The 17,095-nt window shown below is 40.6% G+C and overlaps 1 protein-coding gene across 1 annotated transcript in view; it reads left to right on the forward strand.

Moving 5' to 3' along the window:
* The window catches only part of SEMA3E (semaphorin 3E), a 222,878-nt gene that overhangs the window by 121,589 nt on the left and 84,194 nt on the right, over positions 1-17,095 (forward strand). The window contains exons 3-4 of the mRNA XM_063308265.1: positions 8,252-8,311; positions 14,571-14,690. Coding sequence (XP_063164335.1) covers positions 8,252-8,311; positions 14,571-14,690 — 180 coding nt within the window. The remainder of the gene's footprint in view (positions 1-8,251; positions 8,312-14,570; positions 14,691-17,095) is intronic.

Below are 17,095 nucleotides of genomic sequence, written 5' to 3' on the forward strand. Positions count from 1 at the left end.
CCATGGTCTACCCTCTACATCAGGAAAGGGTCACTTTGTGGTGGCTGGGTGCTGCATTTAACACATTTTAGAGTATCTATGCAAACTGAAATCAGTGAGGGGCTTTGGGGGAGGAGGTTTTTGCGGGGATTCTTTGTTTTGCTTTGTTGTCAACTACATTAAAACTATTTTAGAAGTTTCACTACAGTTTTAGGGCATACACAACCATTATTAAATGTTTCCCATTCTATAGAAACTATACCACACATCATTTTTCAGCAACTATAGTCAGAGGTGGCTTGGGATTGCATCACCCACCTCTGTTCTATGTTGCCTCAGATTTCTCTTAGAGTTGGAAAGGAGTTTGGAGATCATCTACTGCAACATCCCCAAGAGATGGTCATCCAGCCTCTCTTTAAACCCCTCCAGCAGAGCGTCTGCCTCCTCCTATGCCCCATGTTTCCATTGTTGAACAGTTCTTACCATTAGGAAATTGATAACCAGTCAGAATCAACTTCCTTGTAGTTAAAACCCCTTGTTTCTTGTCCTGTTTTCTGGAACAACTCAGTTCCATCCTATCTTCTACTTGACGGTTATCATATGTCCCTGCAGTCTTCCCTTCTACAAGCTAAACATACTGTACCTCTGTCCTTGCCAGTAATTACAAGTGCAGGAGGTCAACTCAGAGGTCTTTACAACAGCCATTAATCTCATCACAACACAGGATTGTGAGAGCTCAGGAAAAACAAACAAGCTTACTTCAGAAGCTGAGGTTTCATGCAGACAAATCCAAGATCCAGGAATCAGAGCTGAATCTTACACTGGGCTAATGATTCGTGGATATAAACTATTGAATAGCTTTGAATTATGCACAAAAGTGTGCACAAAATAAATAGTATGTGCTAGCATATGTCATTTCAACTCAAATGCTCTTGAGAAATAATTGAACTGTTAAGATTGAAAGCTTGCCAAAAGGTGGTCACCATGGCAAGCACTCAATACCAAATCATGGATGTATTCATTCTGAGTAATTTTCAAAGAGTATGTATCTTGGAGGAGAAATCACTGGGGGGAGGGAGGGTGTATGCTAAACTCCACCATTTATAATCAATTAGTTTCTGGCTTTATGTATAGTACAAACTCATCTTGCATTATCTATAGGGAAAATATTTAGCAATTAAACACTAGCAGTCAAGAAAAGGCACTGCATTATGAAAGAACTGTAAATTTATTTTTGTGCTGTCTGTATATATGTGCACAAGAATGTTAGCCAAGTAGCTTTCTTCAAGTAGAAGATGGATTTATCCTTGATAAAATCCATTTGTTGGCTCAATAACTTGCTTGTGAGAAACTCTGAGCTAGCAAGATATTGAACTTTGTACTGTTTGGCAAAGAAAAAATGAAGGTTGGTGATCTAGAATCCGTGTTGGGCACAGGACTATGAATAGATTGGTTTGATTCCCACCAGTAAAATAAACTTATGTAGATAAGGTTATTTATATATTTTATGTTTTGTTTTTCAAAATGTTTACATATCACAAAAGATTGCTTTTGTGATATGTAAACATTTTGAAAAACAAAACATAAAATATATAAATAACCTTATCTACATAAGTTTATTTTACTGGTGGGAATCAAACCAATCTATTCATAGTCCTGTGCCCAACACGGATTCTAGATTATATATAATCAAATTCCTACCATAACATACAAAGTTCTGTAATAGAAAATGGTTTTCTTTGACTTCCGGTGGGGACCTGGTGGACTGAACAGCGTGCCCACGGGCTCAGTGGGCAGAACTGACAACACAGCAGTTTTTTTGGACTCAGGCAGGTTTTTCCTGAAGCCCAGGAGTGTTTTCCCAGAAAAAGGAAAACACCTGGAATCACCTCATTTGTCCTCCAGACAGCTGCTTGCAGCCAGAAGATTGTAAACAGCGTTCATGCTCGACTGGTAAGAGCTAGCCGGGAGGCTGGGACGTCACCATTTCCAAGCTGCGCTGTAGCCTTAAAGGGACACTAAAACCGGACACCACATTTCTAAATCACCCAATTTTTATTTCTTTTAAGTACGCGTACCCTAAGAGAGGCTTTCTACAGCAAGGGGAAGCTGTCTCTCTTGGTGCTTATCATTATTTTTGGGATCAATTTTTTTTAAAATTCTTTTTAATTTCTGGACTTTGTTTTCCATCCAAATATTAAGGAGGATTGAAAGTAAATAATTGTCTCCTTGTTATTATTTTTATACTAAATTTGAAGATATTAGCATTTTCCTATGCGTTGAATTGGCTGTTTTGAACTTTCAGTTCTCTGTTTCTACTTTCCCTGGGGAACTGTCTGCATATCTCACTTTCGCTTATGTAAACACATTTCAGAATTCTTTCATATCTTTGACTTTCACTGGTTAAGCTCCTAGGGGATGCCATAATCTACTGCTTGAGACATGGAGGATTTTAAATAGGCTTTCTCTGACTTCCAACAAGATTTTAAACAGATTCTTTCTGATTCCTACCAAGTTTTTATGCAAGGCATTCAGGACATTGTGGAAAATATGAGGTCTAAAATGTGTCATCTGGTTGGGGATGTCATGGATGAAACTAAGGAATTTAACAGTGACAGAAATGTCTCTTCTAAGAGTGAGATCAGGACTTCTGTTGAAATGCTGGATGAAGATCAGATAGTTGAGTTGAAGAAACTAATGGGAGAGATCGAGTTGCAAACTATAAGTGAAATTGATCTTCTGATGGAATGCCATGGAAAAGAAGGGGTTATTATGTATGGGAGGTCTCCTGAAGAGAAGTTGGAGTTTTTGAGGGGGGCAGTTGGGCTGTTCGATTTTTTTAAGAAAAAAAGGAAAAAGCTCTGTGTGCATTGTGAGAATATGTAAATGCTCTGGGATAAGGGTTTAAGAATCTGGATTGCTTTTAGGGTTTGGCTGATTTCATTTATCTTTAACAATTTGGATTAAGATTATTAAGGTATAAAAAAATATTAAATATCTGGTTTTGGGTTTAATATGATTAAGATTATTAAAGGTGTTGTATTATCAAGTACAGTGGCAGACAATTTACATGTTTTTTAGTTTGATCTTTATTATAGTAGACAGGAATGTATAGAATAGTAGTAGGAAGGAAATAATTAAATAAATGTTATCTTTGGGGGGCAAGCTGATTAGGAGATTTATGTATGGATGTATATACTCTGTGTGTGTGTGTGTGTGTGTCTTTTGATATAAGGGGAAGGAGCAACTGTATTTAGTGATTTTTTATAATGTGCCAGTGGAATGATTTATAGAAATAATGTGATTTTGGTTTAATAAAGAGTAAAGCATTGTTTATGGAAAATTTTTGTATATCCCTGCTGTTACAAGTCAGAAGTCTCTTTCTGTAACTTTGAAAAAATTTTCTCTTGTATTTCTACACTTTTTTGGTTTTTTTCTTTTTTTTTCTTTGTAGTTTTTGTTTCTCTGTGGCTTTTATCTTTGCTTGAAACGTAATAAAATTCTTACTAAAAAAGAAAGACAATTGTTTTCTTTGTCATCACATACCAAACTTCTATCTTCAGCAAAGGATCGTTACCTTGTCGTGGTGCTGGAGCTTGAGCACCTCAATGATGCCATGAGCTAAACCGTGAAGGGCCACCCAAGACGGGAAGGTCATAACAGAGAGGTCAGACTAAATGCAATCCCTGGGGAAGGTAATGGCAACCCACCTCAGTATTCTTGCCGTGAAAACTAAATGGATCAGTACAACCAGAGATATGTCGGTATACCATCAGAAGATGAGACCCCCAGGTCGGAAGATGGTCAAAATGCTACTGGGGAGGAACAGAGGATGAGCTCAACTAGCCCCAGATGTGATGACGCAGCTAGCTCAAAGCCGAAAGGACGGCTAGCGGCCGACGGTGCTGGTGGTGAACGGCGAATCCGATGTTCTAAGGATCAACACACCATTGGAACCTGGAATGTAAGATCTATGAGCCAGGGCAAATTGGATGTGGTTATTGGTGAGATGTCAAGATTAAAGATAGACATTCTGGGCGTCAGTGAACTGAAATGGACTGGAATGGGCCACTTCACATCAAATGACCACCAGATCTACTACTGCGGACAAGAGGACCACAGAAGAAATGGAGTAGCCTTCATAATTAATAGTAAAGTGGCTAAAGCAGTGCTTGGATACAACCCAAAAAACGACAGAATGATCTCAATTCTAATTCAGGGCAAGCCATCTAACATCACAGTGATCCAAATATACGCCCCAACCACAAATGCTGAAGAAGCTGAAGTAGAGCAGTTCTATGAGGATCTGCAGCACCTACTGGACAACACGCCTAAAAGAGACGTTATTTTCATCACAGGAGACTGGAATGCTAAGGTGGGCAGTCAAATGACACCTCGAATTACAGGTAAGTATGGCATGGGAGAACAAAATGAAGCAGGACATAGGCTGATAGAATTTTGCCAAGACAATTCACTCTGCATAACAAACACTCTCTTCCAACAACCTAAGAGACGGCTTTATACATGGACTTCCCCAGATGGACAACACTGAAACCAGATTGACTACATCCTTTGCAGCCAAAGGTGGCGGACATCTATACAGTCGGTAGAAACAAGACCCGGAGCTGACTGTAGTTCCAATCACGAACTTCTTCTTGCACAATTTAGGATCAGACTAAAGAGATTAGGGAAGACCCACAGATCAGCTAGATATGAGCTCACTAATATTCCTAAGGAATATGCAGTGGAGGTGAAGAATAGATTTAAGGGACTGGACTTAGTAGATAGGGTCCCGGAAGAATTCTGGACAGAAGTTGGCAGCATTGTTCAGGAGGCAGCAACAAAATACATCCCAAAGAAAGAGAAAACCAAGAAGGCAAAATGGCTGTCTGCTGAGACACTAGAAGTAGCCCAAGAAAGAAGGAAAGCAAAAGGCAACAGTGATAGGGGGAGATATGCCCAATTAAATGCAAAATTCCAGAGGTTAGCCAGAAGAGATAAGGAATTATTTTTAAACAAGCACTGCGCGGAAGTGGAAGAAGACAATAGAATAGGAAGGACAAGAGACCTCTTCCAGAAAATTAGAAACATTGGAGGTAAATTCCAGGCCAAAATGGGTATGATCAAAAACAAAGATGGCAAGGACCTAACAGAAGAAGAAGAGATCAAGAAAAGGTGGCAAGAATATACAGAAGACCTGTATAGGAAGGATAACAATATCGGGGATAGCTTTGACAGTGTGGTCGGTGAGCTAGAGCCAGACATCCTGAAGAGTGAGGTTGAGTGGGCCTTAAGAAGCATTGCTAATAACAAGGCAACAGGAGACGACGGCATCCCAGCTGAACTGTTCAAAATCTTGCAAGATGATGCTGTCAAGGTAATGCATGCTATATGCCAGCAAATTTGGAAAACACAGGAATGGCCATCAGACTGGAAAAAATCAACTTATATCCCCATACCAAAAAAGGGAAACACTAAAGAATGTTCAAACTATCGAACAGTGGCACTCATTTCACATGCCAGTAAGGTAATGCTCAAGATCCTGCAAGGTAGACTTCAGCAGTTCATGGAGCAAGAATTGCCAGACGTACAAGCTGGCTTTAGAAAAGGCAGAGGAACGAGAGACCAAATTGCCAATATCCGCTGGATAATGGAAAAAGCCAGGGAGTTTCAGAAAAACATCTATTTCTGTTTTATTGACTATTCTAAAGCCTTTGACTGAGTGGACCATAACAAATTGTGGCAAGTTCTTAGTGGTATGGGGATACCAAGTCATCTTGTCTGCCTCCTGAAGAATCTGTATAACGACCAAGTAGCAACAGTAAGAACACACCACGGAACAACAGACTGGTTTAAGATTGGGAAAGGAGTACGGCAGGGCTGTATACTCTCACCCTACCTATTCAACTTGTATGCAGAACACATCATGCGACATGCTGGCCTTGAGGAATCCAAGGCTGGAGTTAAAATCTCTGGAAGAAACATTAACAATCTCAGATATGCAGATGATACCACTTTGATGGCTGAAAGTGAAGAGGAACTGAGGAGCCTTATGATGAAGGTGAAAGAAGAAAGTGCAAAAGCTGGTTTGCAGCTAAACCTCAAAAAAACCAAGATTATGGCAACCAGCTTGATTGATAATTGGCAAATAGAGGGAGAAAATGTAGAAGCAGTGAAAGACTTTGTATTCCTAGGTGCAAAGATTACTGCCGTTGCTGACTGCAGTCAGGAAATCAGAAGACGCTTAATCCTTGGAAGAAGAGCAATGACAAATCTCGATAAAATAGTTAAGAGCAGAGACATCACACTGACAACAAAGGCCCGCATAGTTAAAGCAATGGTGTTCCCTGTAGTAACATATGGCTGCGAGAGCTGGACCATAAGGAAAGCTGAGTGAAGGAAGATCGATGCTTTTGAACTGTGGTGTTGGAGGAAAATTCTGAGAGTGCCTTGGACTACAAGAAGATCCAACCAGTCCATCCTCCAGGAAATAAAGCCAGACTGCTCACTTGAGGGAATGATATTCAAGGCAAAACTGAAATACTTTGGCCACATCATGAGAAGACAGGACACCCTGGAGAAGATGCTGATGCTAGGGAGAGTGGAAGGCAAAAGGAAGAGGGGCCGACCAAGGGCAAGATGGATGGATGATATTCTAGAGGTGATGGACTCATCCCTGGGGGAGCTGGGGGTGTTGACGACCGACAGGAAGCTCTGGCGTGGGCTGGTCCATGAAGTCACGAAGAGTCGGAAGCGACTAAACGAATAAACAACAAAAACCAAACTTCTATAGGTGGGAATCTGGAGAAGAGACTCTCCAGATGTTCTCTATAAATCACCATTTATATGGACCCACTGTACTTCCAAGAAGATCTGAGCAAACTGACTTTGTCATAGCTGAAAGCTTATTAATCTTACCATTGTGAACCTGGATCAAGATTTTCTGATTTTTAGGAGATTCTGATGGAGCACATAATTTAGGATTATTTTTCCTCTGTTGTTGTTGTTATTTTCCTGTTAGGTCAGATTCTTCTTGATCAGTTATTAGCAAATCCTACAAGAGTAAATTGACATGGTTCCTTCTTTACTAAGAGTTCATCACTGCATGAAGGAATATAAAACCACCATATTCCTCACCTGCATACTACATGCTCATTAATTATCCATGTACAGAATTAGAGGAACTCATAAAGTAAATATTAATATTGCTTTTATTGCATACATATTTTTGTCACCCAGGAAATTATTAAGAGATTGCACTGACCAGCATCTGGGCATGTGTAACGAAGCAGAATTCGGCTGCTTAGTTGTGGCAACATAGAGATCATGCAGGAACAGAAATTAGAAATATACTACTTACTTCTAAGGGATCTCAGTTTGAATTATGAAAATAATTGGTAACTGTAGTGATATAATTTACAAACTGATAAATTATTTATTTCACCATCTAAGCCACTAAGAGTTGAGCTCAACTGAAATGTGATTTTATTTTTTAGTTTTACTGGTCCCAAGTTGTTGTCTCAAGTTGTGTCTTGCCTATAAAGTCCTAACTGAGTTGGGAGCCAGATTATCTGAAGGGCTGCCTCCTCCACTGTGAATTTATAATTGGTCATCTTTTTAGGAAGCTGTGCCATACCACCAAATGACACTGGGTAGTAATGCACTTACACTCAAGACAAGGCTTTTGTTTTCCAAAGTAGCATCTTCAATACAGAAGTCCTTGTCTTGAAAGACAGAACACACTTTCACTTGACTATTGTTTTGTCAGATAATGAAAATCATGCTCTTTCAACCTGTTAATGTTTTTATGGGGCTTTTTAATTGTAGTGTGAATGTTAAGGCTTATACTTGTTGCTTTCACTGTTCTTTTTCCCCTATTGCCTTAAACACCCATGCCAGAAAGAAAGAGAGAGGGAGGGAGAATGGACCAGGGACTCCTGTTTCAAAGGTAGCACAATCAAGTATTCCTGTGGGTATTATTAATGGATTTATGGACAGTCTTTGTGTTTAGAGGCATTTATAGCAAACAGAGAAGTTTGCTCATTCATTGCACAATGTGCTCTGTGCAGGGAAGGATGATTTGGTGCACAATTTTGCCTAGTTTACGTGGCAAATATTAGACTGCAATTGTTTTTAGCCTATGCTGACATTGTACCGATATTAACCCTCTGAATTATGAGAAACTTTTTGAAAGGCAAGTATTGTATTAGCATTTAATGAGAAAAATACATTGTTAACACCAGCTTCTAAATGGGACCCTATTTTATTGCAGATTCATTGGCCCAGTAGCTCCCTGCAGGTGGAAGAATGCACAATCAAAGGAAGATCTATGGTTTGTATTAACTGTGAAATACTTTCATTGTATTTTTTCCTGATTTTTTTCCTGTTAATTAAATATAGTTCAAAAGGGTCTTGTTTTACTCGGATATGAGCAACATCCCATTCCTAGACTAGAAAACAAGTTTTGTCTCACGTAGGGCAGAAGGCACAGTTCAGTAGTGAGACACTCCTCTTGTCTGGATGTTTGGATTACTCAGCTGTGGAAGAATGTGGGGAAACAGTAGATGTTGTCACTACGAAATGCAACAAATAGCAAGTGTGAAAATCCATTTCTGCCATGTAGTCCCATACTCACAGCGCTCTTTCAGTGATCTTTCATAAGGCATACAAATAAAGATGTATTATTCTCCTTTGCTTTGGTATATATTGTGCCTTTCCTCAGTGATTCAAGGAAGGTATATAATACTCCTTCCTCCATTTCCTGCGGGCTGAAAGGCCATGAATGGACATGATCACCCAGTGAGCTTCCATGTCTGAGCGTGGATTTTAATCAGGAATTCCCCATCCAGTACCTTGATTGCTACAACATATTGGCTTTATTTTTTTCTTTATAATCTCCTCGAACAGAGTAAAGCCTGATTAACATGAGAGAGAGATTAAAAACAGGCAGAACAGCATGTGAGTACTGAAGATGTTGCCTAGTCTGGCAATGAAACATCTGCAAGAAAACAAGGCTCAGAGAGCACCAAGGATTCCACAGTTCAACCCTGAGCTACAGATATTCTCTTCGATTTGTACCAGACAGAACAGCCTGGAGTTGGTTACTCTTGTTGAGTAACTTGATTCATGAGTCATGACACTTGGCCAGCCAAATTACAGAGGGACAGCCAATAAGTGCACTCCATTTTTCTTGGAAGAGTTTTTAAGGGAAATGGAGTTGAAACCTGCAAACCATGCCATGTTGTCCTAGCAGATGTTGTGGTACAGCAGTGAAGAAGTGTTTGTACCAACCATTACAGTTCTATTGTTTCCCCCAAAGGACTTAATAATACAGCTTTTAAATCCAACTGGTGCAATGTGTTTTTGTAAGCTTGTGCCCAAACTTATAAAAGACTGAGGTGATTACTTTAAAACATAAGTCTCCCTCAAGTCCAGCTCAACTTCTTACGACCCCATTTTGCTTTATTGGCAACAGTATAGAAGTAGGTTGCTATTCTTCTTTATGGGATGCTTTTTTTAATTTCTCAGTCTCACCCAGAATATAGGAGTTTCCTGGTACTCTTCTTTCCAATTGCTAAATTATTTTGAGTTCAGTCTAGGTTATCTATGTATTGTCACCTGCAGTGATGTATGTGTGTAAAAACAGCCTATTTTAATGTTTCACTGAAATCCATCTCAGCTTTACCCAATTACAGAAGGCTGTGGAGAACACTGTAAGTCCAGGAAGTCATCAGAAGTTAAGCCCAACTTAAAAGCAACCTTCCTATAATTTTTAGCATCTTTAATGGCAACAGCTCGAGCTTTGTGAAATTTACAAAATTTCTTGATTTTTCAGAAGTGTACTAACTTTGCACATTTTACAAAAAGTTAATGAAGTCCCTTCTTTTTGCAAATCTATTTGGATCTGCAGAAACAAGGGATTGTCAAATACGTAGCAGTCCACATTACATGGAGGGGAAGAGATACATTGTATTTTGATTTGATGGGCTACAGGTTGACCCAAAGTGACCCCAAACAATGGGGAAAAATACTTAGAAAAGAGGAGAACTGACAGTTGCAGCTTGGTGTATCTGACATTACCCAGTGTCAGGCTGCAGATTTCAGCTGCAATCCTATCCCCACTTAACTGGGAATAAGCCCCATTGCTCAGTGAAATTTACTTTTGAAGGACTTTGCTATAAAATTGCATATTTTGCTTCTGAAGTGGGATTATAAAGCCTTTAAATTAGGTAGCTAAAATCTATGGATTGTGCTAGCTTCTTTTTTGTTTGATGAGCCTCTGACTCGTATGTTATCTTTTACCTCGAAATGCCATCTTTGGTATTGTCTGTGTCAGCACATTACTTGGTTTGTTAGATTTTTATCCAGGAGCTCAAGATAGTGTACATGGGAATCTCCCTTCATGTTACGCTCACAACAGCTGGTACAAGGTCACCCAGTGATTTTTCCATGGCTGAGGGTGGACTTGGGTTTAGTCTAACAGCTGACTCGGGAGAACTTACTCATATAGGATTTCACTTTTTGCTTCTGAAGATGCTATTTAACATTTCAAGTTAGAGGGATTCCGCCAGGTCTGGGGAAGCTGCTTCATTTGATGAGAGTCTTTGCCAGGCCTGGCTTCTAAGCCACCATCTTCACCGTCACAGGCTCCCCTGCCTCCCAGTTCTGAGCCCATCAGCCAGGCCACCGTTGCTCCTCTCGCGGGTGCTGCTTCTTGATTCTCACCATTTGAGGATCCAGAGGCCTCACAGCTCCAAGATATGTATTGGAATGATGTTCTGAGTTCCTCCACCCACTCATCTGGGCATACTTTAAAATGTACAGTAAGAAAGCAACTGATATAAAACAATAAAATTAGCAGCATTATTCAGAGAGTAGTGGTAGTGATACGGTGATGATAAAATCATAATAAATGATTTTATTATGGCAATAAAATAACATTCAGTGATGGAGGGGTGCCAGTGGGTATACCTCACTTTGACAATGCATGGAGGAGCCACAGTGTCTCCACATGGCCTCACTCAGCTCTTCCAGTTGCAGGCAGAGAACCTCTTCAGGCTCCTGGAAATGATAGAGGGAGGTTCAGAGCAACACAGTCCCTTTACATTGCCTTTAGGAGTGGGGAATGAATTGCTCTGAAAGCTGTGGCCAGCCATATCCAGCTGACCCACCCACTAAACCCACTGAAAAGTCCCGAATACTACCATTTCCCCTTTCTTCTCTTTATGAAGAGGAGAATGCACACATTGCCCTTCCTTTGTTGTTGTTGTTGTTTATTCGTTTAGTCGCTTCCGACTCTTCGTGACTTCATGGACCAGCCCACGCCAGAGTTTTCTGTCGGTCGTCAACACCCCCAGCTCCCCCAGGGACGAGTCCGTCACCTCTAGAATATCATCCATCCATCTTGCCCTTGGTCGGCCCCTCTTCCTTTTGCCTTCCACTCTCCCTAGCATCAGCATCTTCTCCAGGGTGTCCTGTCTTCTCATTATGTGGCCAAAGTATTTCAGTTTTGCCTTTAATATCATTCCCTCAAGTGAGCAGTCTGGCTTTATTTCCTGGAGGATGGACTGGTTGGATCTTCTTGCAGTCCAAGGCACTCTCAGAATTTTCCTCCAACACCACAGTTCAAAAGCATCGATCTTCCTTCGCTCAGCCTTCCTTATGGTCCAGCTCTCGCAGCCATATGTTACTACAGGGAACACCATTGCTTTAACTATGCGGGCCTTTGTTGTCAGTGTGATGTCTCTGCTCTTAACTATTTTATCGAGATTTGTCATTGCTCTTCTTCCAAGGATTAAGCGTCTTCTGATTTCCTGACTGCAGTCAGCATCTGCAGTAATCTTTGCGCCTAGGAATACAAAGTCTTTCACTGCTTCTACATTTTCTCCCTCTATTTGCCAGTTATCAATCAAGCTGGTTGCCATAATCTTGGTTTTTTTGAGGTTTAGCTGCAAACCAGCTTTTGCACTTTCTTCTTTCACCTTCATCATAAGGCTCCTCAGTTCCTCTTCACTTTCAGCCATCAAAGTGGTATCATCTGCATATCTGAGATTGTTAATGTTTCTTCCAGAGATTTTAACTCCAGCCTTGGATTCCTCAAGGCCAGCTTGTCGCATGATGTGTTCTGCATACAAGTTGAATAGGTAGGGTGAGAGTATACAGCCCTGCCGTACTCCTTTCCCAATCTTAAACCAGTCTGTTGTTCCGTGGTCTGTTCTTACTGTTGCTACTTGGTCGTTATACAGATTCTTCAGGAGGCATACAAGATGACTTGGTATCCCCATACCACTAAGAACTTGCCACAATTTGTTATGGTCCACACAGTCAAAGGCTTTAGAATAGTCAATAAAACAGAAATAGATGTTTTTCTGAAACTCCCTGGCTTTTTCCATTATCCAGCGGATATTGGCAATTTGGTCTCTAGTTCCTCTGCCTTTTCTAAACCCAGCTTGTACATCTGGCAATTCTCGCTCCATGAACTGCTGAAGTCTACCTTGCAGGATCTTGAGCATCACCTTACTGGCATGTGAAATGAGTGCCACTGTTCGATAGTTTGAACATTCTTTAGTGTTTCCCTTTTTTGGTATGGGGATATAAGTTGATTTTTTCCAGTCTGATGGCCATTCTTGTGTTTTCCAAATTTGCTGGCATATAGCATGCATTACCTTGACAGCATCATCTTGCAAGATTTTGAACAGTTCAGCTGGGATGCCGTCGTCTCCTGTTGCCTTGTTATTAGCAATGCTTCTTAAGGCCCACTCAACCTCACTCTTCAGGATGTCTGGCTCTAGCTCACCGACCACACTGTCAAAGCTATCCCCGATATTGTTATCCTTCCTATACAGGTCTTCTGTATATTCTTGCCACCTTTTCTTGATCTCTTCTTCTTCTGTTAGGTCCTTGCCATCTTTGTTTTTGATCATACCCATTTTGGCCTGGAATTTACCTCCAATGTTTCTAGTTTTTTGGAAGAGGTCTCTTGTCCTTCCTATTCTATTGTCTTCTTCCACTTCCGCGCATTGCTTGTTTAAAAATAATTCCTTATCTCTTCTGGCTAACCTCTGGAATTTTGCATTTAATTGGGCATATCTCCCCCTATCACTGTTGCCTTTTGCTTTCCTTCTTTCTTGGGCTACTTCTAGTGTCTCAGCAGACAGCCATTTTGCCTTCTTGGTTTTCTCTTTCTTTGGGATGTATTTTGTTGCCGCCTCCTGAACAATGCTGCCAACTTCTGTCCAGAGTTCTTCCGGGACCCTATCTACTAAGTCCAGTCCCTTAAATCTATTCTTCACCTCCACTGCATATTCCTTAGGAATATTAGTGAGCTCATATCTAGCTGATCTGTGGGTCTTCCCTAATCTCTTTAGTCTGATCCTAAATTGTGCAAGAAGTAGTTCGTGATCTGAACTACAGTCAGCTCCAGGCCTTGTTTTTACCGACTGTACAGATGTCCGCCACCTTTGGCTGCAAAGGATGTAATCAATCTGATTTCGGTGTTGTCCATCTGGTGAAGTCCATGTATAAAGCCGTCTCTTAGGTTGTTGGAAGAGAGTGTTTGTTATGCAGAGTGAATTGTCTTGGCAAAATTCTATCAGCCTGTGTCCTGCTTCGTTTTGTTCTCCCAGGCCATACTTACCTGTAATTCGAGGTGTCATTTGACTGCCCACCTTAGCATTCCAGTCTCCCGTGATGAAAATAACATCTCTTTTAGGCGTGTTGTCCAGTAGGTGCTGCAGATCCTCATAGAACTGCTCTACTTCAGCTTCTTCAGCATTTGTGGTTGGGGCGTATATTTGGATCACTGTGATGTTAGATGGCTTGCCCTGAATTCGAATTGAGATCATTCTGTCGTTTTTTGGGTTGTATCCAAGCACTGCTTTAGCTACTTTACTATTAATTATGAAGGCTACTCCATTTCTTCTGTGGTCCTCTTGTCCGCAGTAGTAGATCTGGTGGTCATTTGATGTGAAGTGGCCCATTCCAGTCCATTTCAGTTCACTGACGCCCAGAATGTCTATCTTTAATCTTGACATCTCACCAATAACCACATCCAATTTGCCCTGGCTCATAGATCTTACATTCCAGGTTCCGATGGTGTGTTGATCCTTAGAACATCGGATTCGCCGTTCACCACCAGCACCGTCGGCCGCTAGCCGTCCTTTCGGCTTTGAGCTAGCTGCGTCATCATGTCTGGGGCTAGTTGAGCTCATCCTCTGTTCCTCCCCAGTAGCATTTTGACCATCTTCCGACCTGGGGGTCTCATCTTCCGATGGTATACCGACATATCTCTGGTTGTACTGATCCATTTAGTTTTCACGGCAAGAATACTGAGGTGGGTTGCCATTACCTTCCCCAGGGATCGCATTTAGTCTGACCTCTCTGTCATGACCTTCCCGTCTTGGGTGGCCCTTCACGGTTTAGCTCATGGCATCATTGAGGGACTTCCATTTATGGTGTGAATGTATGCCTACTTATGAAAAGGTTTTTCTTTTATTAAATATAAACTTCATAATGTCACTGTGAGAGGAAATAGAATTTCTGTAAAAATACCAGCCTCCTTTTTACTTCTATCTTTTTACTTTCCCCTGTAGGAGGAATGTGCAAATCACATCTGTGCTTTACACCGATACAATAGAACACATCTGCTGGCCTGTGGTACTGGAGCTTTTGATCCCATCTGTGCTTTTGTCAGAGCTGGCCATCAATCAGAGGTAAGAAATATCCAGAAAGCAAGTCACACACATGCTCACATTACGCAGAGCCTAGGACGGAGCTTGTGTGCACAGTGTGTTTTCTCGCAGAATGGAAAGTGTACAAGAGATTCCCGTGCAGCAAAATGTCTTAAAAAGACAGGCCAATTAATCTAGACTAGACGTTTATGTCTGAGAAGCAAGTCCCGCAAGGAATTGTAGAATAAGTTTGGCTACTTGAGAGAGGGGGGGGGGGAGAGAGAGAGAATGAGAGAGAGACTCAATATCAGAAATAGGTAGTCTTAAACATATAGCACTTTTTTAAAAAAAACTCTTTCAAGATGAACTCAACTCTTTGTGACTTTATGAAAGCACACAGAAGTGGTTTGTCATACTCCTCATCCAGGATGTTCTTTCCCATTCTAGTCTAACTCTCTTGGTCTCTGATAAAGCCTGACCCTGTTAACTTTTTCAAAACCTGCACATGCTGCCACCTGTTTGTTTGTTTTTTCAGTCGTATGGCATAGCAGCTTTTTCTTGCTGCTTTTTCTTGCTGGGAAATCCTTGTGAGGTCCAGCAGCCAGATGTGTTGACTATTTAGCCATGACAAGTCACATCGCCCAGGGTGCACCACGAGGAGGCTAGTCTACATTGCACCGAGTTGGGCTGAGAGGGAGGGACTCACCCAGCCGGCTTTCAGGCCTAAGGTGGGACTAGAACTCATGGTCTCCTGGTTTCTAGCCCAGAACCACTGCCACCTGCTATTACATAATTAATCCATTTTCCTGGAGAACATCATGAATTGCTTTGAGGTCCTAAACCCCATTGAGGGGGAACCAGAGAACTATGAAAGGAAATCAAATACGTTTTTAAGCATGAATGTGAAAAGAACCTGCCAAAGACCAAGGTGTGGATGTGTTTATACAGGAACTGGGTGGTCATTTGTCAGGATGGTATAGTAGTAGATGCCTAAATTGGCAGTGGGCTGAACTAGATGATCTCCAGATTCCTTTCCAGCCCTTACATTCTATGATTTTATGACATGATTAATTTAGATATAACATTTATCTATAAATGGTAATATAGTCATATGTCTCCCTTTTTCCTCAACATTGTGTGTCTGTCTGTTTTTTCAAACCATTAATGTAATTATGTCAGTAATAAATGAAAACAGATTTTGGAAGATTGTCTATAAAATTGTCATAATTATGCAAAATTGGTGTGTCAGGCTCCTAAGCAATTTTAGAACATTTCTCAGTATTATATCATTGTTCTCAATACAATGTTTTCCATTGTGTTTCTTATCTTTTTCTTACAGTAATACATAACTTTTAGTTCATTATTTTAAGAGAAAGTTAAAGGAAACCCACAGGAAAAATATAATCTACTTCAATCTATGTATATTAGATTCATCTTAGCATGCTATAAATTTGAAAAGGCCATTTCATGCAACTATAGTATTGTTGAATGCGATGATTGTTATTCCAAGCCAGTTTTCATTGGTTTCACCTTTTTTGCCATCTCACTTCACGTGTTTTGCCATCCATTTGGTAGAATGGTAGAAAAATCTTAGGTATGGTTGCATTTTTTTTTTCTTGCAAAGAGGAACAGTAATAACGAACCAGATGCATTATTTTAAAATGTCTTAATTCTTAATTAAGAAAAAAAATTAATGTCGATCCAGTTTAACTTACTGTTAACATACTGTATACATCTGGTGCATTTACAAAATTAACCTGTGCAATAAATGTATAAATATCTATTTACCACAACAGCAAATATGATGTGTGAGTCAGAGAGATATTGATTTGGTTCTCATTTTAATGCAGCCTGCTGTAATTCATATCTACAAACTGATACATAAATTGGAATGCAATTACTCTTCAGTTTCCACATTTTTCTTCCATGTAGGTCTCCCCCCCAAAAAAAGTTTACAATGCCTTGAAGCAAACTGAGTTAAAATGCTTGCTATTTATTTATTTATGTATTTAATTTGTCCCTGCCCATCTCCTCTGATTGGGGGACTCTGGGCAGTTTACAATAATCGATTAAAACAACAACCATACAACATATATAGAATATACAAATATAAAATTACTCTAATAAATAAATATAAATAAGGGTAAAAAAGTAAAAAAGTCCAAATGGCAGGAGAATCTGATACAGTCCATATGTGGGAGGAGTGGTCTAAGATAGCAGCCATCCCCACGTAGATCTATTCCCTTCTCTGCCCCAAACAAGGCGGCAGAGCCAGGTCTTCAGACTCCTCCAGAAGGCCAGGAGTGATGGGGCCAGACTCATCTCTGGGGGCAGCATGTTCCACAGGGCGGGAGCTACTGCAGAGAAGGTCCGCTTCCTGGACCCAGCCAAAAGGAATTCTCTTACTGACGGGGTCCGCAGCATGCCCTCTCAGCATGATCGGGTGG

The sequence above is a fragment of the Candoia aspera genome, chromosome 7 (assembly GCF_035149785.1).
Source record: "Candoia aspera isolate rCanAsp1 chromosome 7, rCanAsp1.hap2, whole genome shotgun sequence".
In the NCBI taxonomy this organism is placed as follows: Eukaryota; Metazoa; Chordata; class Lepidosauria; order Squamata; family Boidae; genus Candoia; species Candoia aspera.